This window comes from Leptosomus discolor, chromosome 11 (genome assembly GCF_034619465.1).
Source record: "Leptosomus discolor isolate bLepDis1 chromosome 11, bLepDis1.hap2, whole genome shotgun sequence".
Classification (NCBI taxonomy): domain Eukaryota; kingdom Metazoa; phylum Chordata; class Aves; order Leptosomiformes; family Leptosomidae; genus Leptosomus; species Leptosomus discolor.
The window spans coordinates 11,601,903-11,614,692 of NC_141401.1; the positions used below are offsets into that span (position 1 = coordinate 11,601,903).

Sequence of the window (12,790 nt, forward strand, 5' to 3'; positions counted from 1 at the left end):
TTAGCAAATACCAGTATCTGAAATGAAGTGTGAATGTGAGATTGTTTTAATAAAGCAGAACTTCTCCAACTCTACCTACATCTTAGCCTGGCTTCTCCTCTCCTTCATACTTTGAATCTTACCTGCCGTCCTACTGTGTATGGATATATTGTTAATGCTGTGAATGTTAATGCTGTGCACCTAAGCATGCGAAAGTGGGTACAATGTAAGACATCTTTGTGCAAATACATTTATACTCATATTAAAGAGTGATCCACTGCATTAGTAAAAGTTGCATCCCTAAGTCAAAACAGAAAACTCATTAAAAAAGACCATTAATGAAACTTACAGCTGCCTTAACTAATCAAAACAAGTCTGTATTAGATGCTTACATTAACTTTTATCCATTGCAGCAGAGATGGCCTCTTGTTTTTCATGCACCGAATAATACATACACAGAATGAGAACGATTTATAAGAACTAACATGTATTTTCCTTCAGGTGCAGATAAAGTAATAGCAGGCCAGATACTTCATAATAAATGTGGCTTAGATTTCCCTAGAATTTAAAAAAAAATGCAAATATTACAGAATGGAATAAAAGAAATCTGTTCTTACTACAAAGGGTAACCAGGCCAAATTTTACTGCTCCATGCCTCAATATATCCCACTGTGAGCTTAGCTGATGTTATATAAAGGTATGGAAATTGTTCTGATTAACCAAAATCATTATTTTTAACTTGAGAATAGTTGTACTGGGTCAGGCATGTGAGATGGGGTGACTCAGGTGTTGGGAAACAACTATGCAGAAGGCAGCAAGCATCTAGCAGCGCTCTCCCAGAATAATCTCCTAGCAATCATCATGCTTCCTGACTCAACAGTGGTATCTCTGAATTTAAAGCTGCTCTCAATAGATATTTCTCCCCCTTTTTTTTTAAATTATTCTTGAAAAATACGTAAATCGTAAGTTTGTTTGCTGCATACAGACCCTTTCTTCTGTAATGCCCTTAGTTGTTCTGCTATGAGAAAGGGTGAGATGATACCATTCCCACTCTCTTTCCTCATGCACTTTGATTTACAGACCTTAGGTAATGCTGAGAAAGGCACAGGTGCTTAGCAAGGGCAACATGCTTGCATAAAGCCTCCTGTGCGCTGTAACTGATGAGCGCAGGAGAATGGCCAGGCTGGACTGTTTACAAACCAGACAGTTCCATGTTATACGCCTACAAGATTTATTTGACATTTTAATCTATAAATACACAAGGTTTCCACCAGTAAAATCACACAAATTTTCTCAGTGGTCATTGCCACTGCTTACACATTGAACAAAAGAACATGAAGTATTGCATATGAATAAGCAAACTTTGGTTCTTTCTACCTGGAGAGGTCTTAAGGACCAACCTCCTTTACTTGTTAAACAATGGCTTGCAGAGGACAACAAGGCAGCTGAAGGCCACACTGAATGCTGCACTCCGGAAAGCTCGGGACACTGTAGAACTTAATTAGCTTTTTGAAGGCACTTTTTTTGAACATCATCACCTCTTCAGGCAGCCTGGAAAGAATTCTGGCATTTGCATGAGTCTCCTTCTTGTCAGTAGCTGCTGCTTTGGGGTTACATTGCTCAAGACTACCAGTCATTGGCACACTGTTGCAGCTAAGGGAACGTGCGGTCTTTTTCTTGCCTTGAACAGATAAATAACTGAATAAACAAGAGGTTAACTTATGTTTGGTAACATCTTGGGCATCCTCTGGAAAACAGTCATCTGGGGGATCCCTGTCACCTTTCACTTGTTGACTAATCACGCACATACTGGGACTTGCTGCTAACTTCTTAGGCTGAACTACTATTTTTCTGGAAGGTGTTTTGTACTTTCCTCCATCTAGATAGAGCTGAGAAGCATTACTAATGGCATCAGAACTAGGCTTAACTATCATATTAGGGATTCTTGCCCCATCACCAGAATTGATGCAGTGCAACCCGTAATTCTGGCTAACAACTTGGGCTGCAGTCTGTTGAATGATGTTCCAGTCTTGCAGAATATCTTCCCTGGTTGTGAACTGAGATGTTACGGTAAAGCGAATGATGAACTTGTCATGAATGGTTGCTGGAATTAGGAAGAGCCTGCCAGAACTGCTTAGTTCTTTCAGGAGTTTTTCTGTCAGCCAGTTGGGACCCTGTTTTAAATATGAATAAGAAAAAAAAAGATACTATAGTTAGAATTTCCAGTGACATCCAAACATCTCTGTAAGAATTTAAGCATTACAAATTCTTACATAAAAGTTTATTTACAGTTCTTAATGTCTGGAGAGAGATCAGCTGTGGCCAGTTCATTCCAAAGAGACATGCAAAAGGCCCAATATTTACCTTTAGACGGAATACAACCAGTCCAAGATGTCTCTTGGCAGGAATTTCAAAGAGCGGATCACTTTTAACCAAGGATTCAAAGAATTTAGCTGTTTCAGTACCCTATAATTATGGAAAAAACGTAGGTATGTATTAGTTTGTCACAAACTCATTGTAAGACATTAAATAGTTAAAAATAAATCCTTTCCTTACTACAACATGTAATTCCAATGCATGAATGGTAGCAAACAAGAATGACAACAAAGCTAAGAATTTTAAGGTCTGTCTCTATTTGCCCAAACCCTTGACAATGAACAATAGTAACTAGACTATACATAGGAATTTTCTAGAAGGTTTGAAAACAGAATGTGCCTTCTCAGATGAGAGCCCTTTTGCAGGAACCATTGATCCACAACATGATCTCTTGTATTTACACTCCATCAAAGACTTAAGCCTGTAAATTTTCATAGCAATGAGTTCGGCCGTCCACCACCGCCTGCCTCCCAAACAGCTGCCGCTTTGCCTCAAAGAAAGCTTCTACAGAGCAGTCCTCAGTAATGTGCCAAAGGCACTGACTTACTGAGTCGCTTTCCATTGCCTGTTGCTTCCAAGAAGGGTACAGGAAACGTTTTGTCTACACAGCGAATCTTTACAGATTACTTCAGAGTAAAATCAGCACGCATTTAGCGTTCACATGCAAGCTTTGTGTGCGAGAGGATTTCTGTTACTCATTGCTGCTTAAACTCAGCTACCAATAAATGAACATAATACATTTATGCTTGCGCTGTTAATTCACATACATGTCGCACATGAGCTTGAAGCTTTTTCACCCCAAAGGAACGAATCACAAACCACAGCTTCAAAGAACGAAACCGACGACTCAGTGGAATTTGCCAGTGCTGTGAAAACATAACAGTGGATCGATGAGTGCAAAAACAACAGAAAGGAGTGTCCCCTTACACAGCTACATCTGTTGCTTCAGACTCAGGTCAGAAATCTCTGTTGACACAAATAATTTCATATTACTGAAAATCTGCTAAACCTAGGAAATAGCCATCAAAGAAACCCTATGTCTACATATTTTTCAACTATTTGCAAAAATAAGATTTTGGCTATTCCTCTTAATCTATGGTCTAGATATGCTTAGAACTTTCAGTTAATGACCAGCTAAAAACTTTTTGCATTCAGAAAGCATTACCAATTTAAAATGTGTCCATTTACACTTTAGGACTGGCTGCTCACTTTAGTTCCTGTAATTTGCATATTTAAGTGCCATCCTGAACGTATTCCCAAGTCAACTCTAAACAGCGAGAGCTGATATAAGGGTAGACCCTTCCAGAGGAAGGAACACCTACTGCATGGAAGAGAGTGACAAAACACATAAAGGAACACTTCCAGGGAGCTACACAATTACATGCAGGGTCCTATTTAACCACAAGAGGGACTCGCTGACACATTTTTTTCTGCCCCTCTCTACACACTCTCTAGTGAAAAGCACTATTGACTTCAAGAAAACAATTATCTTTTCAGGACTAGGGTGAGATCACAGCAGAAACAATTGGCAGTGGCTATTCTTTTGTTTTACTGTACTGAAATCTGCTGTAAAATGGATCTAAAGTGAAATGCCTCTTAGCTCTCCTATGAATACCTTAACCTGAAGAAAGATGTAATCTATTCTACTGCTGTTTCAGAGCATGGTATTTCCATTGCTTACTCCTATCTCTTTTTTATTACATATCAGAGATACAAGAAAACCAGCCAAAATGCCACCAGTAGGAATTACTTCAACACAATGCACAGAAATCACCCTTCTATCACTAAAAAGGCAAGGCTAGATCCCTATATGCATGAATATCTTAAGTACTTCAATCTCCATTTCTGAAAGCAATTTTATAATTAATTTTCATAACCAGGGCTCACTTCAAAGTTTTATTATTTAACGTGCATTAGGAGCTCAGTATAATTGGTTTTATGCTTTTATGTAATAAGACCAGCTATAAGACAAGCACACTCCAGAGCACGAGGAATTTCGCAGTCTGTTTGAACATTTTATAGGCAATTTAAAATATCAACTCAAATAACAACTTACCATGAAATCAACAGCAGCTCCTGAGTTGGGATGTCTGAGGTAGACAGGGTTAACACTGAAGGTTTGATGTAACTTGTATTTATCCTTAACCCTATCAATTGTAGAATGAACTCTATTTAGCAAAAAATTGTGCAGAGACTTTGCAATTTGCACGTCATCCTTTTGGTGTTGTTCATGTTTTGCCTTTACTCACCAAAATCCTGTGCAGTCAAAATGAACCATCATCCATTTAGAAGGGTTAAAAGTAAAGGAATCTGCATATTCAATTCCATCCAAGAACAATCGAAATTCAGGACATACAAATGCTGTTCCTGCATATGCAGCATCAATATGAAGCCAGAGGCCCTCAGCATCACCTGATGGAATTGAAATTGCTGTTATGGAAGGGACATAAGGAATCAAAGGACATGCTTAATCTCTGCTGTCTGAAAACTAGGTGCATGTTTTTGCAGGTGGCAGACAGGCTGACCACAAAATAGCAAGGCAAACAATTGATAGTTTTATTCTAAAGCTGTGGATCCAGAACCCCAAAATACAGGATAGTGCTGAAATCAGATGGACTTGATAACAAAACTCACTATTTCATACAAGTAAAGCTTTTTAACTTTTGATTTCTCTCACCTGCCTTTTTACTAAGTGAAATTCCCCAGTGCAACTCAGTTGCACGAAGTCAGAATAAAGACACGGTAGCAAGCAAAAAGGACAAAGATGGAAGCCACATTCTGACCCATAAGAGACAGTGCTGCAGGTCTTCAGCAGCTACTTGTCAGAATTTATGCTGGAATAGAACCTGCAACCATGTCAAATTTACCTATTGAACTGTGGCTACAAAGGATGTCCTACCAAACACTAACTTGAAAACTCCCTTGCTCAGTTAAATATTTATGTATCCATCCTACAACAGTACTGCATTCTGTACTGTACAGTCTGTATTCCCTGAATAACCACGTTAAAGATTTATCAGTTGCCAAATTTCATTCATCCTGAATAGAATATATTTGGCATCCTAATCTAAATCTTACAGAAATCACTGCAAAGTCTTGTGCTGACTCCACAGATCTTTGAGACACATCCGAAACACCCAGCTGATTAGTGTTTCTACTCTCAGGTTTGGCATGAAAAAGTCTCATACTATCTTTTCTGTACTATCATAGTTTAAAATCCGTGAAAAACAACAAAAAAAAAAAGACACTTACAAATTGGACCCAGTTCTGAGAGACTGTCAAAAGCACAGACACCAGTTGTACCCAAAGTTGCACAAACCTAGAAGAAAACTAACCTGTTAAGGCATTTTTTTAATAAATGGATGCAGCACTTTAAAAGTGGAGAGACTATCACAGACAGAAAATTTTTGTGTTCAATAAAACAGAAATTCTGGTATACATTTTAATCTTCAGCTAATGTATTTTAACACAGTAAGAAATGTTTCACATGTAATTTTATGTTGACATTAAGAATATAGAACTATGTCAATACCCCCAACCAGAAAGCTGAACGTACAAAGACTGGCACTAGGCCTTTCTTTCTGTCTTCTGCAATGGCTTTCTTCAAAGTTTCACCTCTGAGTGAAAAGTTCTCATCCACAGGCAGAAATTTCATCTTCACAAGAGAAATCAAGCCAGCCTTTTCTACGGAAGAATGCGCCTTTAAAAAACAGAAAAACAGTAAGAAAGCAAGTTCTGAGGCTGAACAGCTGTGCTAAGTTATGGCCTTCTAGTGACTGCAAGAAAAGCAAAGATAAGGTCCTTATTATAATCCACATTTATACAAGTCTGAAAGTTTCTTCTTTGTGAGTAACTGAAAGAAACAATACACTGTAATTCCAAGGAATGCATATGCTCCATTTGTTGGGGTACTGGTCTCTAAAATGTAATAATAGGCATCCTCACCTTGTGTTTGGAGGGCCATTTATCAAAACTCAGATCTTAAAGCAGCCTCTAGAAATGGATCAACCTCAGTTTATTCCCACCTCCCTGCCATAAAATGATAAAAAACCCTGAAGTGTGCCTCCTTCTGGGTAGACCAAAACCCCTCACAAGAAAAAGCCCTTTTAGTTACTAAGAGAGAACCAGCATGGGTGTCTCTCTCCTGTTGCAGTTTTCCCAGGGGAATACAATTGCTCAGTCCAGGAGTCCAAGGACAGAACAGGTTTGCAGGCAGGCAGAGTCACAGCACTGTGTAGATGTTTCCTCCAAGAACAAGCACAGAGGCCTAGGGTGGAGACCATGACCTGAGCGGCACAGAAGTAACGCCCTGAGCGTGCCTGTCTCTGAGCGGAAGGAGGCTGTGAAGAAACAAGAGCTGAAGCAGCATGAGATCAGCACCTAGTTACTGGAGTAAGGCTTTGTGACAAACAGGAAGGAAGTGCAGAAATCAGTCGCATGAAAACAGTCTCTTGAGGACTGCTGGCACCCTGTAAAACCTCACCTCACACTGATTTTGTTTCCCCATCTGCAGAAAGCAGCATTGGAGGGATCCGTTCATGTTTGTGAGGCATTCGTGTTTATGTTTCTCTCTTGGTACCAAAATGCAAGTTCACACTGTATGGTCTGGGTGAGACAGCGGAAGCGAATTTTTCTTTGTAACCATAAGAACCTACTTGATCAGATGCGTAAGCGATGAGGCGAGAATTGAGTGAGGACTCATCAGTGTCCGGCTCAGAAAGCTTCAGCTCCAGAATTTTGTTTTTCCTCGCTGCTAGCAGTGCAACCAAGGTTGATTCACTCACAGTGCTCTGCAAAGACATTGCTCATTTCCTGCAGCATACTGCTATTTTGTCAGGGATTTACTGAAGTCAGTGAAGCGCTCAGCTGCCCACCCCCTCCTTCATTTCTACTACTGCTTTTCTGGGATGCAGTGGAAAGTCACTGGCTGATGAGCAGCTCTCTGGGCCAGCAAGACAAAACAAAGCCTTTGAACTGCTGTATATTTTTAACATGCAGGACCAAGTTGGGGAGAGCAATTAAATCCCATTTTACTCTTGTTCTTTTACAGCTAAAATGCAGTATCTCCCATAAAAACTACAAACCTCAGCAAAACTCTTTACAACAACACAGACCTACAGCACTGATTCCAGGAGATACTTGCTTAATCCTTATGAAAGGAGGTAGAGGTTCAGGCCTTGATCTTTCAACTCTCAGACAGAAAGCAGACATGAGAAAAAGGAAAAACAATTTCTTGTGTGGCTAAGGACGGCTGGCAGAAGGACAATGACAAGGATTCCTTCTCTAATTATGTAAGAATCACTTCAGTGAATAATTTGCTGATGACTGAAGAAACCAGATCTGACTCTCATTTATCCTTAGTAAGGCCACAAGAGTACCTGCTCCTCGTCCATAACACAATTATGACTAAAGCCATAGCAATTCTAATTCTATTATCGTCTATATTTAATACTAAAATTTGGGAAAATAACATAAAATTGGGATTTGTCTCTATTTAGACCCACAGAACAAGTCTTGTTGGTTTTGTCTCCAGGAAAACTACCACCCAGAGGGAAATTCACTTGAGTGAAAGTAAAATGTTGATGAGCCCACCTCTGATCTCCCCTACCTGTAACACTCCTCCACCCACACTGTTGGGATGGTGGTGCAGGAATTTATCTGGAAGGCCCAGCATTTTAGCCAACCAATCCATCACATTCATTTCCAGTTCTGTACAGGCTGGACTGGAGGCCTAGAAAAATAAAAAAATAAAAAGAGAATCGGACTATAATTCACCCTGCAAACGCAGTAGGAGTATAACCCTTACAGTAAACCACATACCTCATTTTAATTAATAGCTATTAACACTTTTTAATTGCCTTGGGAGAAATCTCACCTAGATGGAACAAAGGCAGATGACAAGCTTTGTAGCACTGGATATATATGAAGCTAACTATGTAATACCTAGCAGAACACACCACCATTGTAATAAAAACAATCTTGTTTGGTGAGTTCTGTAGTACAGACCTCTATGTTAAGGTTGCAGTTGGGGGTGAGCTCTGAGTACCTTGGTCATTACCTGTTGCTCTCTTGGAACACCACATACAGAGACTCTCACCAACCGCCTTAAAATGCTCTCTCCGGATTACCTGCATCACCTCAGTTGAGTTTCTAAACTATCAATAATTTTAGAGTCATTAAAAAAAAAAAAAAAATCACTATGAGCCATTTGAGACAAAACTGTGGAACTGAAATTCACCACACAAGCACATGCTCTTGGTCCCTAAAGAGAAAGGGCACTGATCCGACTTCCAGCTGAGAGTTAAGGGAGGCTTTTTGAAGAGCGCCAAGAGAAAGATGAAAGCTGTTCTGCAATGTCCACCTTTCCACTTATGAAGGAATCTGTTTACATTGCAAACTTAACAGAAATCTGTCAAAACTAGATTGAGGGCATGGAAATGGATGTTTCTGGTACGCAAAGAGCTAATCTGGTATCTGATACAACATTTACTCTGTAGAGTCATAACCAAGTAAGGCTGAGTAGCTGCTGCAGGAGGACATAAAATGCTCAGATATTCTGGGACAGGCCACCAAACAACTACGTTCAGAAGAGGAAAAAAGGAAATGTGTTCTCTCAAAGGAGCAGGAGAACTGGAATGGAGCCCAACCTAGCCTGCCGTCATGGATGGTGGCTGCTCTATTGCCTGCAGTGCTTGTGTAACAGTCTTGGCACTGAGACTAGATGGCAGGAAACAATGCTCACAGTGGGATATGCAAAGAATTAGTAAACAAACAGACATTTCTACTGGAATATTTTCTTCATTCATCTCTCACTACTAGGTAGTGTTTGCTCTTAATCTTTTTTTTTTTTTTCAAGTGACATTTTTCATTTATGCAAAAAAAGCATACAATTGGTAAAAGTAAGTAATTATACTGACTCACAGAACAAGAAAGAATGACTATGACCTGCTCCTGCATAATACACACAGGAGATGACTATCTAAAACAAAATAAATTTAAAAAAAAATTACCCATGTGAATCCCAAGCAGTTAATTGCATCAGCCAACATATCTCCAAGGAGTGAAGGCCAGGAAGTCAGGGCTGGAAAGTAGGCATGCATGTGTGGACTTTGCCAATGGACTACCTAGAATAAAATTACCTAGAAGTTAAGTCTGAAAATGTCATATCATTCTGCACAAGATGTAGTGATTAGCATCTGTTTAAAGTGATGGAAAAGGATAACAGCAACATAATATGTGCAATTACAGATCTGCTAGCAGAAAGCTACAGAGATGATATCGACAGGAGTGCAGCACTAGCAAATGATAACACTGTGTCGTTATTAGATAAATTCCAAATTATAGCAAGAGAATTTATCTGAATTAAACAGGCAGACAAAGATTCTGAACAGGAAAGAATGGTCTTTTGAACTTTGCACAACAGAGTCAGAAATATTTATCAAAATATCTATCTTTATAAGGGGAATCTTGAAACAAAATTGCTCTTGCTCGTTTTGTCAGACAACAGCTTGCCCTTAGCCACACACAGCAATTCACTATTGTATAGCCCCCTTCTGTATACCTGAAGGAGCTTGTATGTGGGACGCCAGCATAAACATGTTTAATGTGAATACCTCCCCTACATCAGATCAAGTTTCTGCAAACATCTATAAAGAAAATTTTAAAATAGACTTTGAAACAGCTTCTTACATAAACCTTTCAATTAGGTAATATGTACTCCCTTAGCAGAATCTGCAGTATTTATGTGCAAGAGGAAGGAGACCTTTACATTCAAACAGCAGGAGACAAGTCTTGTATGTGCATGACCTTGGGCAAGAGATGTTTCACCTGGCTGTGCCTGAGTTTCCACATCTCTGAAATTAAGATTATGCAGTTCAGCAGGTAGAGACCTTGTGAAGCTAAATTCACTAGTGTCAGAAAATCATTGTTTCCCTCTAAGTAAATATGAATTATTCTTAATTTATAAAATACTTCAAAAATATATTCAGTCTATCCCCTAAAATTGTAATCAGAAACACAACAGTAATCTAGAGCATCCTTCTGTGACATAAAGTCTAGAAGACTTATTCCACATTGTGGGTGCTTTACTTATTTAGATAAGCATTCTGCAGAACGTGTGTGTTCCCAGGATTTGGTGTTCACCCCAGGTAGTAATGGCTTTTTCCTGTCTTGATTATACTTTATTTCTTACCCCAGGCATAATAATCTTCTCTATATCTCCAAGGATGTTGTCCCAGCTGTCTGGGTCCATTGGGGCAGAATCCGGCAACTGGGCTCTCATGTAACCTGGCTGCACATCAGGAGTCACCCGTCTGTCTCTCACATTGCTCAGGTACTGGCAAATGTAATCCACCATCTCTTTCCCTGGAAGAGGCAAACCAGTGCTTTGAGTTTCAATTGCAGGAAAACTAACTAGTAGTACTAGCACTTCATGCAATCTGTCGTTAGCATTGGACAGGGCTTGGAATACTGCTCCCAGGATAGCCACAGGAACTAACCTTCCTCCTACACCCTACTTGTCCCATCTAATAATGTAGGGACACAGCTTCTAGAACAGGCTTCATGGGGACAGAACAGATTCAGAGGCTTATTTCAGTGTCACTGAATAGTTCAAACGTACCTTTAAAACACAATCACGGTAAAAGTACAGCTTGTTTGCATTCTGAGAGGATAAACAGCTTTTCTTGCCTACAAATTAACTGAAACTGCATTTCACAGAGAGTAAGTTTTCATAATGCCCCATGCTTTCCTGTCACTATAGCATACCCCCTTCTGCATCCTCTGAAAACAGCTGCACAGCTCCATACCTTTTCTCCACTTTTTAGGAAATCTCCTCCAGCCCTGGGACCAAAGTTTGCTCCCCATCTCCAGAACTGTGCCAGTACCACTGAAGTTTCATGGTGTCAGCCAGGGAAGAGCCATTGTGCTTAACAGCTCAGCAGAAATTTATTCAGAATCACAGTTTTGCAGCTTTCCCACAGTATTTTAAATGTAAGACCAAAAAGCCTAAGTCATCCACTGACTCTAAATCCACCAATTTAAACTCAACCCTGGGACACATGTTTGTCTCAGCCTCAGCAGACCTAAGTCTCGAGGACATGTGTGCAAATAAGGAGTATACAGCCCATCCTAACTTTGGGTACCACGACCAGCCCTGCAACAGTTAACCTCCGTAAGCAAATGCTTCCTGCTTGCAAGAGCAGAGGATCACTCACCTCTCCGTCTGTACTCCTCAGGCTCCATACTGACTCCTTCTAAAAGCACCCCTTCCAACCTGGGCAACAACCCTTCAGGAGCTGTGGGCAGTTTGGTCTGGTGCCCCGCTAGCTGCTTCACCCTTTATAGCTCCCTTTATCTCTCAGACTCACGCATTGTGGAAAAGGTTTAACGTAGGCAGGTTATTGGTGAGTGTTTATCTAACTCCTCCCCACTGAGGGCTCTTACGGTCTCTTGTATGTTCTCATCTGTGCTCTTTTGATGTGTAAGATAGTAAATCTCTAAGAGGAGCTGCCTCTGTGCTATCCCTTTCCCATTTTCAAGCAATCTTTCAGAAGTCTCACAGTAATCCATGCCCTGAATGTAAGACGCATTAACATCAGACTTGTGGGAGAGAAAAAGCTGTAGAGCTTCCAAAACCAAATAAAAGCAGCCATGTTACTCTAGCACATCGAACTACTGTGCTAGCAGTAGTCATTAAAACAAGGCACCAGCACATAATAAACTTGCTATCACAGGAAGGGACTTTTTTTTTTTTTTTTTAAAGAATCGTAGGACTGTTTTCCCAAGAAGGGAGTACAGCCACAGGTCTTCAGACCCTATGCTGTCAGTCCCTTGCTGCCTGAAGGAAAGGCATTACAATTATTGCCAGTTTCAGAACTGCAATACAAAGCCGCAATGATCCTCTTTGTGGATATCCTGTCCTTCCAGATCAGACCAGGTTACGCTGCAGGGCAATGTTCTTCCATCGATATCATCCTAGACTGCTGAGCTGGGAAAAATCTATCTTTTCTTCCCCACACCGTGCTTGCTTTTCTCACGTATGATATGCATAAGCACTGGGATTTGGCCTTGCATCTCCAGAATTCCTCCAAGTCCCCTGCCTGGATTGTCCTCACTTTGGAAGACAGCCATGTAGATTTCCCCTTGTTCCAGTTTTAGAACTTGAAAACACATTCTGACCTATCCTGGCAGGACGACCTGTGACACTGTACTCAATATTGAGCGCTTAGCAGCTTCCCCAGAAGGAACTCACTTGCTCTACACTGATACCAGTCAGCCCTGGGAAAAGAGAGGTAGGACTCAGGGACTAAGCATCAGAAAGATAAATGATTACACAGTAAAATATATGCTCGCCCTGGTTTTGCTGTAGCCTAGGCTCCTGCTTAGGGCTGGCCCTGTTGGAGACAGGATACCAGGCTATGCAGACCCCTCGTCC

The 12,790-nt window shown here is 40.5% G+C and overlaps 1 protein-coding gene across 2 annotated transcripts; it reads right to left on the reverse strand.

The window, feature by feature from the left end:
* Positions 1–1,350: 1,350 nt before the first annotated feature.
* On the reverse strand, positions 1,351–11,598 carry HDC (histidine decarboxylase). Of its 2 annotated transcripts, XM_009950497.2 has the most exons (12): positions 11,571–11,598; positions 10,547–10,719; positions 9,366–9,479; positions 7,964–8,086; positions 7,011–7,145; positions 5,912–6,055; positions 5,608–5,674; positions 4,605–4,767; positions 4,412–4,502; positions 3,123–3,221; positions 2,344–2,445; positions 1,351–2,153 (listed from the first exon to the last, which is right to left on the reverse strand). In XM_009950497.2, the coding sequence occupies exons 1-12, from the start codon at positions 11,596–11,598 to the stop codon at positions 1,392–1,394; spliced, it is 2,001 nt and encodes a 666-aa protein (XP_009948799.2). In that variant the 3' UTR covers positions 1,351–1,391. The 2 variants fall into 2 exon arrangements, with proteins under 2 accessions (XP_009948799.2, XP_086327533.1); XM_086471407.1 differs by lacking the exon at positions 3,123–3,221.
* Between the last annotated feature and the right edge of the window lie 1,192 nt (positions 11,599–12,790).

Bases quoted from the DNA above. Each gene is read 5' to 3' on its own strand.
- HDC (XM_009950497.2), bottom strand. From the start codon at position 11,598: ATGGAGCCTGAGGAGTACAGACGGAGAG. The intron at 9,480-10,546 runs GTAAGAAATAAA...ATTTTATTCTAG, and splicing joins AGAAGATTATTATGCCTGGG to GTAGTCCATTGGCAAAGTCC. The intron at 4,768-5,607 runs GTAAGTGTCTTT...CAATTCCATCAG, and splicing joins CTCAGAACTGGGTCCAATTT to GTGATGCTGAGGGCCTCTGG.